This window comes from Oncorhynchus masou, chromosome 1 (genome assembly GCF_036934945.1).
Source record: "Oncorhynchus masou masou isolate Uvic2021 chromosome 1, UVic_Omas_1.1, whole genome shotgun sequence".
NCBI lineage: Eukaryota > Metazoa > Chordata > Actinopteri > Salmoniformes > Salmonidae > Oncorhynchus > Oncorhynchus masou.
This window is the reverse complement of record NC_088212.1, coordinates 29,746,880-29,765,467: the sequence shown is the minus strand read 5'-3', so window position 1 is coordinate 29,765,467 and position 18,588 is coordinate 29,746,880. Positions and strand designations below refer to the sequence as shown.

The 18,588-nt window shown below is 43.7% G+C and overlaps 1 protein-coding gene across 4 annotated transcripts in view; it reads left to right on the top strand.

Moving 5' to 3' along the window:
* Positions 1-443: 443 nt before the first annotated feature.
* Positions 444-18,588, top strand: part of LOC135541619 (vinexin-like) — a 51,569-nt gene continuing 33,424 nt past the window's right edge. Inside the window, exons 1-2 of one of the 4 annotated variants that reach the window (XM_064967949.1) lie at positions 444-566; positions 17,881-17,958. In XM_064967949.1, coding sequence (XP_064824021.1) covers positions 17,947-17,958 — 12 coding nt within the window. In that variant the 5' untranslated portion in view covers positions 444-566; positions 17,881-17,946. Of the gene's footprint in view, positions 567-4,401; positions 4,992-17,880; positions 17,959-18,588 lie in introns of those variants that run through there. The other 3 variants (XM_064967941.1, XM_064967926.1, XM_064967930.1) reach the window with 3 other exon arrangements.

Below are 18,588 nucleotides of genomic sequence, written 5' to 3'. Positions count from 1 at the left end.
GCCCAAGTCCAAATGTCAATTGAAGCACCCTGATTGGCTGGAAGGAAGGACCTTTTTTACAGTTTAGTTTAGCAAATCTGAATATCTTTCTCTCAAATAGGCCTCAGACTCTGAATGGAGCACCACACTACTACTGGATTGATCTCAAACACAAGTCTGTATATTTAGGTTGATGTGAAAATGGCCTCCTCTGTTCCTGCTCATGAAAAACAAAAGTGCGGTTCCACTGAGGCTGTGCCTGCATGGGAATTTCTATTATTTCCAGCTGCAGATGGAAACTATTACAGAGTCCCTGATGAGCTGTAGAGTGGAGTGAGGGGTGTTGCACACACACAAAACACACACACACACACACACACACACACACACACACACACACACACACACACACACACACACACACACACACACACACACACACACACACGCAAGCTGAGTCACTCGCAGAAGATAAAAGACACCCTGTTGGCCAGCAGCAGTGGTTCTCTCCCTCCCTCCTTCTCTTTCTCTCTCCCTCTGTACTATACCAAGAAGACCTCTCTACTCGGCCTGCGCTGCACTGATCTGTAAGTACGACTCTCTCTCTCTGTCTCTGCTGCTCCACGCCAAGACTAAAACACAAACAGTTCATGTTGTCAGAGTCTCCCGCTCGCTCTGGCTCTATCACCTAGAGGGCTGAAGAGATCAGGAGCGTAATGACCGGATTATACACTTGAACTGTGGGAAATGGGAACTGTGTTTATCATTAGTTCTCCATGCGTGTCAATTACTTTTCTTTCTGAACATTGTTGTGCAACAGTTGAGTGCCAGCCGAATTGTTCTTGTAGGGTTCTAACATTGTCTTAGGAAGGAGCTATCTGTCTTTGGTTGAGCAGATAGGAATCAGACCTCCTCCACGGAAAGACAGGTTTCTGATGTTGTGGCTGTTGTTTTGGGCTGAGAGCTATGCTGAATGTAACCACTTCAGTACTGCTCCTCTGGTTATACTGTGCATGTTCATTCGTACATACTGTATACATTAACATGTTCATTCATTCAACACATCAGTGTTTTGTCATGATACATTTATTACCAAACGTAAAGGGAACTTAACCCATCTAAGGGCTTTTTCAACAGAAGTACAGTAGGATCTTAATTTGATCTGTCTTTTGTTGCTGAGAAAAATGTATCAACCCTTACAAAAATGTCCACTAATTATAATCCACATAATAATTAACATTTCCTGTTGCTGCAGGATTACTGCTGTAGCAAACTGGCTCAAATTAAGATCCCACATCTGTATTTTAAACCATAATGTCCACTTCTATGTTTGTGGTCCCTGTTGTCTTTGTTTAGCTGGGCTCTTTATACTGGAAGTAGCTAACCTTGAGAGCTCCAAATGGATTTTCTCTTTGGGCCAACAACCACGACATGCATATCTTCATGTGTCCATTCGTCTACTCTGATACTCAGTGTGCATGAGGGCTGTGAGCTCTGTTGCTGAAAGAGAGAGGGTTCTTATCATAGCTTACCTCCCATACCAGGGGAGACAAGCATTCCCCCAGAGGAGAGTCTAATATAGGCAGAGGAATGCATGGGAATGGTTGGCTTCATCATCAGTCTGTATAGCTCATACGGTTGTGGGATGCACCGACCGCTGACCAGAGTGTTGTTTACATGCAAAGCAACAAACAACCCCTATGGTGCTGTTGTGTCCTTCTGAAAGGCATTTTAACAACACTGTGTATATCTGGCTGTATGGGTGACGGTGATGATCATGTAGGCCAGGGGTTCCGAGCCTTTTTCCCCCACCTTTTTATTATTGCTTACTGAGTTAGCCTATATTAATAACACCACCATATTTTATTATTATAATTTATATGAACCTTCAATTTAATTATACATATTCTCTTTTATAGAAAGTGATTAGATCAATTGATAGTGACAGAGTCACACATTATATAAGATTACTTCCCAAGACTCAAATTTAGGTCATAGCTCAGCTTCTTAAATTATATTTCCAAGTGCATCAGAGCTGTGTCTTTCTCTGGCATTTTACAGCTTTTTAAATTTTAATTATCCATTATTTTACCAGTTAAGTTGATTGAGAACACATTCTCATTTGCAGCAACAACCTGGGGAATAGTTACAGGGGAGAGGAGGGGGATGAATGAGCCAATTGTAAACTGTGGATTATTAGGTGATGGTTTTAGGGTCAGATTGGGAATTTAGCCAGGACACCAGGGTTAACACCCCTACTCTTACAATAAGTGCCATGGTACCTTTAATGACCTCAGAGACACCCATTTAACATCCCATCTGAAAGACAGAACCCTACACAGGGCAATGTCCCCAATCACCGCTCTGGGGTACTGGGATATTTTTTAGACCTGAGGAAAGAGTGCCCCCCACTGGCCATCCAGTAGCATCTGGTCTCCCATCCAGGGACTGACCAGGACCAACCCTGCTTAGCTTCAGAAGCAAGCCAGCAGTGGTATGCAGGTTGGTATGCTGCTGGCATGTTTCTATCCTAAAGCATTGTGGAATTATGCATCGTTTTAGCTCGGTATAAACAATTGTGAATTATTATGATGATTATTATTATTACATTTTTCTCAAGGAAGGTCCCGCCCCCTAGGTTGGGAACCCCCTGATGTAGGCAAAGGTCACATAAGAAAGAAAAACAGATGAACTGACAGTTCTTTCACTTTATTGGATGTCTTTCAGTGTTATGCAATATTTAGTTACATTAAACTCTTAGTTATTAAATCTCTCTAAAAATCTGAATGCCTGATTGAAACCAAATGGCTTGTTTTATAGGCAGTTTGTTTCCAAATGCATGATGAATGTTCAGATAGTTTAGTGCTTCACTGGGAAATGTTTTCCCCAACCAGTAGAAAAAGTACCCAGCCATTAGCCATCATCAAGTTAGGTAGTTGACTGTTACGTAACAGAGCTTTATGTCATGATGTATTCCCTCACTTGGTATGGTCTTTGGTTGTTGCATGGGATTTTAATGACCCATGCAATGGGTATGATTGCTTCATAGAAACATACGGAACATATTGGAACATACCACAGAGACAGAACAGGGTTTGAATGTGTTTGAAAGTTGAAAGTTGCTAGGCGGGATTTACTACTCTGGCACAGAGCTGAGAGTTGCTGAGGTTGATTCATTAGAATCCCATCACTGTTACAAATACCACACTATGGACTCAGCGGGACAGTGGAAAAAAACAGGCTACAGTTCCCATCCCTCCAAATATAATATTTATCACTGGAGGGAGGTACAGACAAAATGACAGTGATGGAAAGAGAAATGTGTATGGGAGAGAAGAAGAGAGGGAGGGGGGAGTGTGTTTGTGAGAGAGGTGCTGGGTCCTCGGCCAAAGCAGCAATCACCTCTTGCACCTCATTGAGCCACAGAGTGACAGGGTGTAGGATTGGGTCACAGCAGGGGACTGTGCCTGCCTGACTGCTCTAACTGGGCCATATAGCCTCTTCCACTACAGCACAAACTATCCAGAAGCGTTCCTTCTTCTAGGGGTGAAAAACAACGTTTTCCTTTGGCAAGAACCATCTCTGGAGGAGCGGTGCAGACTCAGTAAATGGACACGGCCAGACAGTTTCACTGTCCCAAGCCAGACCGCTGAATTATTCAAAAAGAGCTGACTCCTTCGATTCCAACCTGAAACTCTCCGAGGCATGGGGCTTACACACACACACACACACACACACACACACACACACACACACACACACACACACACACACACACACACACACACACACACACACACACACACACACACACACACACACATTGCTTACCAAATAATGTCTATTTTTTAGCTGGTGTGACTGGTTAAAAGGTTAAAGTGCAATAAAGGTGAGTGTACTACCGCCTGCAATGTGAAACATGTAAAGGCTAACTCAGTACCTGAGACATATGAGACAGAAACAGTTATGTCAGCATGTAAATCATCAGGTTTGTATCCTGTTTTTCTCCATTGGCAAACACTGCAGACAACCTGGAAAACCTAGTTCTAATTTGCCATGTATGGTAGCGAGAACAACTGAGGAATTTGAGAGCATGTGCTTCACTCTGCTTGCAGTTTAACACTGTGTAGTTCCGTTTACTGTATTCTCTCATGTACTTGTTCTATGGTCTGTATGCTCCAAGGGCTACATATTATGAAAGGCAATCTAGATATCTGAATACAGAATGTCTGGATTATTCTGTATATCAGCTGTCAGTGGTTGAAGCAAATTCAAATGGATTCACCTCCCCTCACATATAGTTTCTCTCTAGTCATCGTGCCCCTCAGTCTAAGCTGTTGTAGCTGGATATAAATGATCTGGGGAAGGGCAGGGGATGTGAGAAAGACAAGCTCTGTATGTCTGTCTGTCTGTGTCTGAGTGAATGAGTCAAGTAGTGGGTCCAGTGTCAGTGCGATCCATGGGGGTTGACCACCTCAAAGACTAATGATGTCAGGGGACCCCCAGAGAACCCTCATGGACTGAGAGAGTTATTTTTCTCCCCTCCTCTTCACTCCCGTCTCTCTTTAACTGGAAAGAGACCTGGCCTGTATGTGCCCCCAGAAATGACACAAACAGCAGCACAAAAGAGAGGGAGTCATGGGAGAGAAAGAGAGAGTGGGTGATAGAGAGAGGGGCAGTGTGGGGTATTGGGGAGGTGGAGGTGATTAACTATTAGCATTCCCCTTTGGTTAACCCTGCACTGTGTGAAATATCACTACGATGAGCACTCTTCATTGAAGAAGCCCCGCGCTGACAAGCCAAGAGGAGGGTGCCTTTTGAACAGGTTCCAGGGGTTGCCACGGCAATGCCTGTCAACCGGGAAGTCCTTCACAGGAGGAGGGAGTCGAGAGAGAGGCAGTGAGTGAGCGAGGTCTTAGAGTGGGACTGCCCACAACATATTGGGCTTACATGCATCACGGAGAAGATAGAACTTTGAGAGGTGTGGTGTTCCCTGGGATTCTTTATCAGAGGTGAGTAGCCTAAACCTTTCCCATGCTGAGGAAGTAGGATGAAATAACTTTAGCTACACTTGTCAACATAGCCAGATATTTTACACAATATCTAACTATGTGATCATGGGGCTGTGGTAGGTTCTGCTTTGCTCTGTTTTTATTGAAGGGTTGAGTAACCTGCCTGTTTGCCTATCTGCTCCGGGCTTATTTGCTTGCTTCACAGGATTAGTGCAGCAGACTTTCCCAGGAATTTGACAGTGTGTTTTTTAAAGAGACTCAGCAAACTGAGAGGATGGTCATACAGCGAGATCCAGTACAGTATAGTGTACCTGAAGTTACGGCTGTCTCATTCTGACATAAGAAGGCTATTTTATTCTGCTACCCTCAGTGATGAGGTCTGTGCTGTGAACTGTCCTAGAGAAACAGTCTTAGTTGTGGTTTGTGAATGAGTGGAGGAGAGGGCAGCTCTGATGCACCCCTGCCACATTACAGGAACACAGAGGGTGTGAATGAGAGAAGGGGGCGGTGTTATTGTGGTCATTGCTCACTGCTCTATCCATGGGTTTGGGTATACTGTGTTATAATCATGGGGGCTACCTTATTAACGGTGTGGAAATAGATATCCCTATCATGGACAATGCCCTTAACACAGGGCTCCTTGGCCCTCTGGCTCCAGACATGTTCACCCTTCATCTTGGGGCTTATTGTGGATGTCAGGATGATTTCTATACCCTGCACGGATCCTCTTTGAGTTCTCCTGAGATCTCTTGCTCCATCACCACAGCCTATACTCACTCTGCTTTGCATATATACAAAAAACTACCCATATGGTTGTGTGAGTGTTTTTGTGTGCCCTGTGATGGCATATTTGCCTACACTGTGTAAGGTTGTGATTGTTCTTTTGTAGTTGTGTAAGGGCCTGAACTTCCTTGCATAGCACTGCGTGAGCTCTAATGTGAGTATAGTAACCTCCCTGAAATCTCCAATCCCTCTCTAGTTCAGCAGTCATATTATTATTGGCCCCCTCAAAGTGAGGCTGTATAGTGTCTCTATTGACAAGTAACACGGAAGCCCTGGCTCCCCCAAGCAGCAGACTGAGGGGAGGGAGCACCATACAAGGAGGCAGAATAGTTTCCTTCTGATAAATGTGTGTATCCCTCAATAAGCGCATGTAATAAACAGGACGGATCCAGGTCCTTGTATGGTCTATGGCAATGTGTTCACATGTGCCAAGTTGCAGTCTGGAGACAAGGAAGTAGTGTGTGATTAACCTTTAGAGAACATCTTAATAATAACAACCTGATGATGAGTCACCCCTCAGATTTTTGAAAAAGATCAGATTGTTTGTGATTATCTTCCAACATCCTGTTCAAGTAAAAACATACTAATGATCATTTCAGGTTTATTGCTTTCTTACATAATTTATCCCCTGGAATTTACTACTTTGTGTGAGATTATGTGATAAGGCATTACCTGCCTCCCACTCATCTGGAGAGTAGTAGTGTAATAGACATGAAACATCTCCATTAAAGGATAGAGATGAAGGGATGTTATGAGGCCTGATATTAAGGAAAGGCCAGAAGTTTTTAGGACCTGTATAGCACTACAAACAAAATCACCACCTTAAGCAAACATGTCTGTGTTTTGGTTGGTCTGTGTCCTTAATAGTCTAACTCTGAGCAGGACTTCTCATGGCTGGGAACAACATTATGGAGCCAATGATTAACCTGCTCTTTCTGCTCAGTCATAGAAATACAATCAATAGAGAGGATGTCACTAGTTTGGTTAGTTGTGTGCACTTTTTTAAGGGTCAAATCGTGTTATCCATAAAGTGACTTTGCACACCAATTCACTATACTGAATCTATGCTACTACCTTGTACTGTACTTTTTGGTAATACACCTCATTATGATGGATTTATGTCACATAACGTCAAATGTTTGTTTCACTGTACCAATTGTTGAGTTCCGCCCATTCTCTTTCAAGCTGAAACATATTTCCATGATGTTTGGTATGAGGACAATATAAGGGAAAGTTTAGCTATTGTTACTTCACCTGGCCTTAGACACTCCCTCTACCCAGGCAGGGCTCTGGCAGGCTGCCTGTTGTGGTGGATACTGTTGGTAGCAGAGGTTCTACAACTCATAAGGTGACATTTGTGGCTGTCCTGACAACCATATTTCCTTGGATAACAATGCAGTGGAGGAGATTAGAGCTGGACCCAGTCACAGAAAACCTCCTACCACAGACAGGAGGAGGAGAGGTCTGGGTGACAATGCATAGAGAAACATAGAGTGCCAACTCATTTTTCATAAGATCATCCTGATGCAACACTTGACTCAAAAACACAGCTGGTGAGAGAAATCCTGTTGTGAAACACTTTCTTGTAATAACAGTTATTTTTTGGGCTTCCAGATTAGAGTTAATATATTAAAAGTTTCCCTGTAAGTTACCGGCGAAGATGAAAGCTAATATAGTCATGGCTTTGTTGTAAGTTCTATTTCAAATAATTGCTTGGTTATTCAGTATGGGTAGCGCCTTCGTTGGGCGTGGTCAATAAGGAACTAATTTCATGCAAAGCTGTAGACAGACAGGAGCAACAGCCAATAGGGTGGACCCCGCTCCTTTCTAACGTGCTGTTGCTCCATCACACCTCACTTGGTTCTTCCTTATGAGGTCAAAATACTTCTGAATATTCTCTTCGGGATCTGGTACTTCTCCGTTTTGGACTGTTTTGTTCCGGGAACCTATTTAGCCGGATCCAGTACATTATGTAACATTATTTAGCAATATACAAATTTGAATAAAAACGTGTTCACTGGAGTTGCCTCTTGATTAATTGGTTTTGCGCAACATTGTAACCGCTGTTTGAGACCAATGTGGGGCCGTGGCTTTGTAAGAAGTGTGCAGGTATCTCTCACAGAACGAGAATGAGATTCACTTTATACATCTCCCTCCCTCTGCTCTGATAGACATGAGCCTGCAGCTCTCACCACACTTCATCATTTATTTCCTTATACAAGCATATACGCGTGATTCTGAAGGAGCAGAGCACCCCTGATAAATTGAAATACATTTACTAAAGTTATAGAATTACTGTTGTCTGTTCAGAAAGAAATTCAATCATTCAGAATACGCTACTGCACCGCGAGAAGGCTTATTATATCACCACCGACTATCAATAGCTTCTTTAAAACATGTGCCTAGCTATGGATTGTGTGTAGCCCAATAACAAGGCTCAGTTTACAGTTGGGAATGCACGGCAAATCTGTCAGTGAACAGCATGCAGACAAAACAGGCCTTTGGCAATATTTCAAATACAATCGTGGGAAAAAAACAGTTTGGAAAGTAAATGGCTCCTGCTGAAATGACAAGACAAATCTGTCTGTAGAGGCTGCCAAAATATTATATCAAATTCCAAATATTGTTTTACAAAGTAAAGCAAGAGAGAGATTGCCTTTTGGCACGAGCGCATTGGCCATCACCGGGGTAAGCCGTGCATCATTGGGTGAGTCATTGAAACTGAAAAGCATGTTTAGGACTACAATTTCCTCCTAATATTGTAGTTTACAATATGCGTCTCCACACACCTAGGCTTAGGCTAATGATGGATTCAAGACAAGGTCGTTTTTATTGATCTCAGATTCTCAGTTTGTCAGTGTCAAAGTAGCCTGTCATTTCGATTATTTCTGCTTTTTAAAACCTCTTAAGGATTTCCAATTTTCGCCTAAAATGATATACCCAAATCTAACTGCCTGTAGCTCAGGCCATGAAGCAAGGATATGCATATTCTTGGTACCATTTGAAAGGAAACACTTTGAAGTTTGTGGAAATGTAGGAGAATATAACCCAATAGATCTGGTAAAAGATAATACAAAGAAAAAAACAACCGTTCTTTTTTTTTGTACCATCTTTGAAATGCAAGAGAAAGGCCAAAATGTATTATTCCAGCCCAGGTGCAATTTAGATTTTGGCCACTAGATGGCAGCAGTGTATGTGCAAGGTTTTAGACTGATCTAATGAACCATTGCATTTCTGTTTGTATCAAGACTGCCCAAATGTGCCTAATTTGTTTATTAATAACTTTTCATGTTCAAAATTGTGCACTCTCCTAGCATGGTATTATTTCACTGTAATAGCTACTGTAAATTGGACGGTGCAGTTAGATTAACAAGAATTTAAGCTTTCTGATGTGTCTATGTCCTGGGAAGTTTTCTTGTTACTTACAACCACATGCTAATCGCCTATCTTAGCTCCAATTATTCTTTTTTTAAAGATCCTCCCAAAGTCTCCAGTCATGTAAAATTCTGTACAATTGCATGAAATGCGTTGAGAAAAGGCCACGTTTCCCAGACCCCAGGCTACTAAAAATGTGTGTGCAACTTCCATAAGTGCCTCTCCGCCACTGCTCTATGTCACTATGCAAATGTCATTATATGCATGCAATGCTTTATTTTAAAGGTTTAATTTTCTTCGTGCATTCTGGTACCTCAGAGCTCCTCAGGCCACCCCCCTCTCGTACTCAGCAGCTATTTTAAAAAGCTCACGTTCTGTATGCTTATGCACAACGTGCTGTCTTGCTCCATTCGTGAAAGCGAAGGGTTCACTACAGTTGATCTGCAGGATGCCTATTTTCAAATCAACATTTTGCCAGCACATAAGAGATTTCTCAGGTTCGCCTTTCAGGTCCAGCCCTATGAGTATCAGTCTTTCACTAGCCCCACTGACTTTCAGCAAATGTGTGGATGTGGCAATGACCCCTCTGAGGTCCAGGGGGCTCAGAATCTCTGCCTACATAGACGGTTACCTGCTCTGTACCCAGACACAGCAGCAAGCAGTGAGAAATAAATCTATTTTTACAACCCTCCTCACAGAGCTAGATTTCAGGATCAATCAATTAAGAGCTGTTTGGTGCCCCCACAGATCATAGAATATCTTGCGGGAAGAATACATTATATTTTGTTCTAGGCCACCCTATTGGAAAGGCGAGTCACTGCGTTTTGCCAGTGCATCTCCATGTTCAGACTTGGGCATACGGTCACGCTCAAAAACGTGTCTCCGTTTATCGGGTTTGATGGCCTCCACCATATCAATAGTCCCGCTGGAGTGGAGAAATACCGCAATGGGTCGTGTTCGTACGTCTGTGTTATCTTCGTCACCTCCATCACAAGATAAAAGCATCCCTACCATGTGTTTCGGCTCTCCGCCACTGGAGGGATCCCTTGATCTTAGTCAAAGGCACTCCCCTAGGGGTAGTGTCTGCAAGGAAAGGGTGTGACGACAGAAGGGTGCTTCTGTATATTGGAAGCTTCAGCCCTTTGTAGTGGCCCAAATATGGGAGAAATACTGTAAGGACGGCTGTCCCTAGTTCTCTTCGCATTGCGTAGAAACGCGCATGGCCAAGGGGACAGCTTTACATGTGTCCTCCTCTCAGTCTTTACCTCCCCACTCGAGCCAGAGTTAGGGAACAGAGGTTGTCTCTTATCCCGGTAGCCCCCCGATGGCCAGGACAGCTGTGGTTAGCAGAGATTATTTTACACAGGGAGATTTTCCATCCTCATCTAGACACCCTGGTACTCGGGCCTGTCCCATGAGAGGATGAATCTTAATGCAACAGGCCTACTGCTTAGGTTTGTTGAAATTATTCAAAGCACTTGGGCCCCTTCTACACGCTCACTGTATGATATCAAGTTGCGTGTGTTTGAGAGATGGCCATTCCCTTTCAGTGTTCTGTTTCAGAGGTACTTTGCTTACGGGAGGGGCTTCTGGACAGGGAGAAGCCTTACTCCACTGTTAAAGTCTATCTGGCCTCCATCTCTGCCTGCCATATACTGTAGACTTCAACAACGACACAGTGGGAAATCATCCCCTTATCTGTCGTTTGATGAAGGGTGCCCGTTACTTACGTCTGTTGTCCAAACAGCTCGTCCCAACTTGAGACCTATCGGTTGTACTTGATGTCTCAGTCATTGTTTGAGCCACTGGAAAGTGCACATATGAGACTTCTCTCATTCAAAACTGTCATACTTTTAGTCATTAAATCCGTAAAGTGAGCGGTAGAGCTGCACACACTGTTAGTTCACCGCTCTTGCCTGGGTTTTCCCACGGGGATATCCAAGGTTAACTAGAAACCGAACCCCTCTTTTGTGCCTAACGTTAGTAGAGCTTATCATTGCCTTACTTTGGAGCTATCAGTATTTCACCCTGCGCCATTTTCCTCTCTGGAGGAAGAGCGGCTCCGCTGTTTGTGTCCAGCAGTGGAGGCTCGTGGGAGGAGCTATAGGAGGATGAGCTCATTGTAATGGCTGGAATGGAATAAAGGAACGGAGTCAAACATGTGGTTTCCATATGTTTGATATCGTTCCAGTTACTACATTCTAACTATTACAATGAGCCCGTCCTCCTATAGCCCCTCCCACCAGCATCCACTGGTGTCCAGGAAAGGCTTTACGACGAGAGCCCTGAGAAAAGCGACTAGCTCTTTAACTCTTGGGCACTCTCCCACGCAGTGAGGCCCATTTCTCACCAGTGTTCATCACATTGGACACAGTGACTGAGTTCATCAGGAATTGTGCAGGGGATGTTGTTCCCCCTGTGACTATTAAAACCTACCGAAACCAAAAACCTTGGATAGATGGCAGCATTCAAACAAAACTGAAAGCATGGACTACCGCAATTAACCACGGCATGGGAATATGATTGAATACCAACAGTGTAGTGATTCCCTCCGTAAGGCAATCGAACAGGCAGACTGTCAGGACAGAGACGAAGTCTCAATTCAACGGCTCAGTCACGATTCAACGGCCCAGACACGAGTGGACACTGACATCTTGCTCCGGACAAGCTAAACACCTTCTTCGCCCACTTTGAGGATAACACAGTGCCACCGACACCCCTGCTCTCAAGGACTGTGGGCTCTCCTTCTCCGTGATAGTTCCAAAGTAAGACATTTAAGCATGTTAACTCTCGCAAGGTGGCCTGGCCCAGACGGCCGTGTCCCCTGAGCATGCTCAGATCATCTGGCTGGAGTGTTTACAGACAAATTCAATCTCTCCTTATCCTAGTCTGCTGTCCCCACTTGCTTCAAGATGTCCACCATTGTTCCTGTAACCAAGAAGGTGAAGGTAGGAAACAACACCTCCACTACTATCACCGCCTGGTACGGCAACTGCACTGCCCACAAACACAGGGCTCTCCAGAGGGTGGTGCGGTCTTAACATTGCCTGCCCTTCAGCACACCGACAGTACCCGATGTCACAGGAAGGCCAAAAAGATCATCAAGGACATCAACCACCCGAGCCACAGCCTGCTCACTATGCTATCATCCAGAAGGTGAGGTCAGTACAGGTGCATCAAAGCTGGGACCGAGAGACTGAAAACCTGCTTCTATCTCAAGGCCATCAGATTGTTAAATAGCCATCGCTGGCCGGCTACAACCCGGTTACTCAACCCTGCGCCTTAGAGGCTGTTGCCCTATGTACATAGAAATGGAATCACTGGTCACTTTAAAAAATGTAAGACTATTCACTTCAATAATGTTTGCATGCTGTTTTTCTCATTTCATATGTACATATTGTATTCTGCTGTATTTTAGTCAATGCCACTCCGACATTGCTCGTCCTAATATTTATTTATTTATTAATTCCAATACAATTTGACTTAATAGCGGATGCTATTATAAATGCTTATAAAAGCAAGGGTGTATCATCCCTCAGGGCTCATTCCACCAGAGGTATGGGTGCGTCATGGGCACTGTTCAAAGGCATCTCTGTGCAAGACATCTGCAATTTAGCATGTTGGGGCACCGTCCATACCTTCATGAGGTTCTACCGACTGGACGTCACTGCACCCTCTTTGGCATGTACGTTGCTTAGTTTTGGGGCCTCTGAGGGTTGATTAGCTGGTTTTGGAGAGTATACCAATGCTACTTGAGTTTGCCATATCCCATACTGAGTGACCAAATGATTATTTGAAATGGTTTACTTAACGTAATCCTAGTTCTATGATTTATATGTGTGAGGTCTGTCTACGACACACGTTGTATGATAGGAGTTCCTTATTGACCACATCCATTGAAGGCTTAACCCATAGTGAGTGACCTCACTCATATCGTCATAGAACCGGGGTTACGTACAGCAACCTTACGTTATTGGGTCGGTCCCTTGATCTCCGTCGACTACACACATCTATTGATGTGACCTATGGACTGTATTTGAGCATCTCTTTTCTATTCAGTTACGCGGTTGCTATTCTGGGCTGTGAGGGAAAAGTCCCATAGATTTCTTGGGAGTCAGCAGCAGGGTGTGGTGAAGTTCAGTGACCCCATGCTGACTAACACTATTCTGACTCACTACATAATTATCCAATGTCCCTGTAACTAACACCAACTCTGTCTTCCTCTCTCTCTCTACAAGGTAGCATGTTGTCTCAACACAATCTAATTAGTCTACATGTCTCTGCTGATCTCTGTATCTAACAGCTGAGTTTGTGAACAACTACACTACATGACCAAAAGTATGTGGACACTTGCTCATCGATCTCATTCCACAATCAGGGGCATTAATATGGAATTGTTCTTTCCTTTGCTGCTATGACAGCCTCCACGTTTCTGTAAAAGCTTTCCATTAGATGTTGGAACATTGCTGCGGGGACTTGCTTCCATTCAGTCACAAGAGCATTAGTGAGGTCAAATCAAATCAAATGTTATTTTATTGGTCAAATGCATATGGTTAGCAGATGTTATTGCGAGTGTAGAGAAATGGTCGGGCACTGATGTTGGGTGATTAGGCCTGGCTCACAGTCAGTGTTCTAATTCATCCCAAAGGTGTTCGATGGGCTTGAAGTCAGGGCTCTGTTGCAGGCCAGTCAAATTCTTCCACACCGATCTCGACAAACCATTTCTGTATGGACCTCGCTTTGTGCATGGGGTCATTGTCATGCTAAAACAGGAAAGGGCCTTCCCCCAAACTTTTACCACAAAGTTGGAAGCACAGAATCGTCTAGAATGTAATTGTATTATGTAGCGTTAAGATTTCCCTTCACTGAAACTAAATCAAATGGCTTTTTTGTCATATGTGCCAAATACAAAAAGTGTAGACCTTACCGTGAATGCAGTTCAAGAAATCGAGTTACTTACTAAATAAGCAATATTTACTAAATAAACTTAAGTTAAAAAATATATATCAAAAAGTAACACAAGAAAAGTACATAACAATAACGAGGCTATATACAGGGGTATCAGTACCGAGTCAATGTGTGGGGATACAGGTTAATCAAGGTCATTTGTAAAGTGACAATGCATAGATAATAAGCAGCGAGTAGCAGCAGTGTCAATGTAAATAGTCCGGGTGGCCATTTGATTAATTTTTAGCAGTCTTATGGTTTGGGGGTAGAAACTGTTAAGGAGCATTTTGGTCCTAGACTTGGCGCTCCGGTACCGCTTGCCATGCAATAGCAGAGAAAACACTCTATGACATGGGGGAATCTTTGACAATTTTTTGGGCCTTCCTCTGACACTGCCTAGTATATAGGTCCTGGATGTCAAGAAGCTTGGTCCCAGTGATGTACTGGGCCATACGCACTATCCTCTGTCGCGCCTTACGGTCAGAGGCCGAGCAGTTTCCATACCAGGCGTTGATGTAACAGGTCAGGATGCTCTCGATGGTGCAGCTGTAGAACTTTTTGAGGATCTGGGGATCCATGCCAATTTTTTTAGTGTCCTGAGGGGGAAATAGAGGAACTTGAAACTCCCGACCTGCTCCACTTAAGCCCGTCGAATATCTTTAAATGAGACTTTTCTAATAAAAGCATGCATTTTTGCAGTGCATGAGTTACCTGTGCCTATGCGGTATCCAGTGGGGGTGGGTGTGCCACAGTGGCTGTTTGACTTGATCCCTCCCTCAGAGTAGATATTGTAGTGGTGTTTGTTTGTGAACTGAGAGGATGTTTGTCTTCAACTGTTTTCTTTCCAAGTCTGTCACAAAACAGTTTGCATGTTGATGTCACGTCCTGACCTTTGTTCCTTTGTTATGTCTCTATTTTTGGTTTGGTCAGGGCGTGAGTTGGGGTGGGAATTCTATGTTTTGTTCTATGTTTTGTATTTCTGTGTTTGGCCTGGTATGGTTCCCAATCAGAGGCAGCTGTCTATCGTTGTCTCTGATTGAGAACCATACTTAGGTAGCCTGTTCCCACCTGTGTTTGTGGGTAGTTGTTTTCTGTGTCTTCACCTTACAGAACTGTTTCATTTCGTTCACGGTCTAGCTTTGTTGTTTTTTGGTTATTGCCGTGTTCAGTTTATTTATTCAAATTAACATGGACACTTACCACGCTGCGTTTTGGTCTGATCCTTCCTATTCCTCACCCGAGGAGGAACACGATTGTTACAGTTGATCCCACTCTTAATTGATCATGATTAGATACAGTATGTCTCTCCTGCGATAACACAATTTATAATATTTATACATGAAAAGAAACAAAAGACAGCCCTATTACTCCAGCAATTGACGTTAAGACCTGAATGGTAGCAGTGTTTGGAACAAAAAGGAGCTCAGTTGTTTGCCATTTTGGAGTATTAGATTAAACAGTCCTCCTGTGTGGAATGGCTGTTTGTCTAAAATGTCAATGCATTTGAGAGATGGGATCTCAGAGTGAATGTCAAAACACAGAGCATCACAAAGAACCAGCCCTGAGGGTCGTAATGACCACAGAGTTTCGAGAAACCAACATGATGTCAAACATCTATAATGCTGCCTGCCCTAAAGGCCATTGGAAGTGTGAGTATTTATGTTGAAGTACCACAGATACAACAACCAGAAGGTCGAACTAGTTTACACTGTTGGAAAATTTGATATACTGGTACAGTGTCCCTCACATAAATAAGGATCCCCTTATTTTCCCTCTTATGTAATCTGGTTTATCCGGACGTGAGGAGTCAGAGAGTGACATCATTGTCTGGAACCAGGAACATTGCTTGGCTCTCTCTGCTACATTGGGTCCTGTGTTGTACCACTGTTTACACACAGAGTGCATATATCTGTCTTTGAGCACTGACCATAATGATTACAGTCTCTAATGTTCAGTTACATGGGCCACATGGAAAACCCATCAACCCAAATACTGTTGGACAGCTCTCAACCTTACCTGGCCAAGGCCCAAATTGGAGAAAGTTCACCTTTAGAATCATGTATCAATTCTCAAGTCCCATAGTATCAGTTGTAGAGGTTTTCAGGTCTTGAGTTTCCATGCCAACTCTTATGTTTTGAGCCACTGTAGAGGAGAGGTGCCTCCAACGAGAGTCCCCATCTCCTCCATGTAGAAACAGCTCTCCTAATAGGGTTTTCCAAGGTGCCGGTGATTAGGACCTGACTTCAGTCTGACGTAGCTCACTTTCTCTACACTGTCCATTCTCACATATCTCTTTGCTTTATGTTATGGAAAAGTTTAGGGAGACTTGTGACTCATTGTGATTGTTTTGAATGGCCTCTGCTGTGGTAACAGGGAAAGGAGGATAACACAAACTTTCCACTTTCAGAATGCCTGGACAATGGGTTTATGGAATCTCAGTCAACTCTGCTCAGAACAGTTTTGATTTATGGCAGAAAAGGTTGTTCGGCAGATGACTAATGACTTAGAGATTAAATGTTAAATCTTCCATGCAACGTTTTCTAGACAGTAATGCTATTTTCATCTGGAATGAGTTCACTCATCTTTCTGTGCTCTTCTGCCGGGAAGTGTATCAAGGTTCAGATCTCTGGGAGTGATTCTCAGCATGCATAACGAATTAACCAATAACTGTTGTGAAAGTGGAAAAGCTGTTTGTTGCTGGAAATACAATGTGCTAAAAATATTAGGAACACCTTCCGAATACCGAGTTGCACTCCCTTTTGCCCTCAGAACAGCCTAAATTCATCAGGGCATGGACTCTACAAGGCGTTGAAAGCGTTCCACAGGGATGCTGGCCCATGTTGATTTCAACGCTTCTCCAAGTTGTGTCAAGTAGGCTGGATGTCCTTTGGGTGGTGGACCATTCTCGATACACATGGGAAACTGTTGAGCGTGAAAAACCCAGCAGTGTTACAGTTCTTGACACACTCATACCTGTCACGCCTGCTCCCACTCCTCCCACCTGTTGCTCGAGGGTGCCAGGCTCCCCAGCATTACGCACTCCTGCCACCATCAGTGGCATCACCACACCTGCCTTTCCCCGTCACGCGCATCATCAGCGTATTTTTGGACTCACCTGGACTTAATCACCTGTTTATTACCTCCCTATATTTGTCAGTTCCTCATCTCTTTCCCCCGCTGCTGCATTGATTGTCGAATGTCGTTGTTTTGCCCGTGTGCTGACGCTGTGCCTGTCTTGTTTCATGTCTGTTCCTTATTAAATGTTGAGTCCCCGTATCTGCTTCTCATCTCCGGCGTCGGTCCTTACAATACCGGTACACCTGGTACCTACTACCATACGCCGTTCAAAAGCACTTCAATCTTTTGTCATGCCCTTTCACATAATCCATGTCTTATTTGTCTCAAGACTTAAATCCTTATTTAACCTGTCTCCTTCCCTTCATCTACACTGATTGAAGTAGACTTAACAGGTGACATCAATAAGGGATCATAGCTTTCACCTGGATTCCCCTGGTTGAATGACATTCTAAGTTGCTTTCATTATTGCATCTCCTGAGCTTTTTGGTCAGTTCCTTATCGGTCTTCAATACTTCGACGTGACCCAGCTCAGAGGCATAATGCAATTGTCTCTGGATTAAGAGGGAATTGACTATGAATCTCTTTGTCTCCTTTGGGGGTGTAAGAGAATATGCTGCCATGATGTGATTGTTCTCTGTGTGTTTGTAAGCATGACATCAATTATTGGTCATGATCTAACCTTTTATGTGTGTTTTGTTTATCTCAGGTGGATACTTTGGCATCTGCACAAAGATTTGGACATCAGAGACTATCCAGGACCATAACAGATGACATGAAGTCTCAGGTACAGGCATTTTGGCATGCTCCCGAACTCACAAATAATTTATCATGTAAGACACACAGGAAGAGAGCTAGATCCTTAGTAGATCTGAATTCTATGAAGTAACATATTCAGGCAGACTCAAAGCATTGAAGGTTTGCTAGAGAAGTTAAAAAGAAAAAGATATGCTCTGTCAGAGCCAATAATTCTTATCTTTGAAGTCTGCCTTGGCAGAGTTGGCATGAACAGCACACAGAGGGAGGCCTTTTTAAATATGCTAAACAACAAGGAAAAACACTAACACGTACAAGGTAGAATGAAAATAACAGCTATTTATGGACGGGCTAGAATTTCCATGAAAATGCCCCAGTCCTGGCTCCACAATGGCATCTCTCTGATTTAACTAGATACAGTTTCACCCTGTTTAAGAGGCACAGGAACTTCCCATGACCCCCAGAGTCCACACTGGAGAGCTCAAATGCCCCCCTTATGCATTCAAACACACAGGAGTTGGATAGGATGGGTGGTTTTGGGCAGCAAGGGGGGGGGGCGGACCCGCTACGGAAAGGAAGAGAGCAGGGGAGGGCTTTGGGAGCATCGCTAACTGTGGTGCACTTTCACTGTGGTCAACATCAGCAACCCCTTTCCAACCCC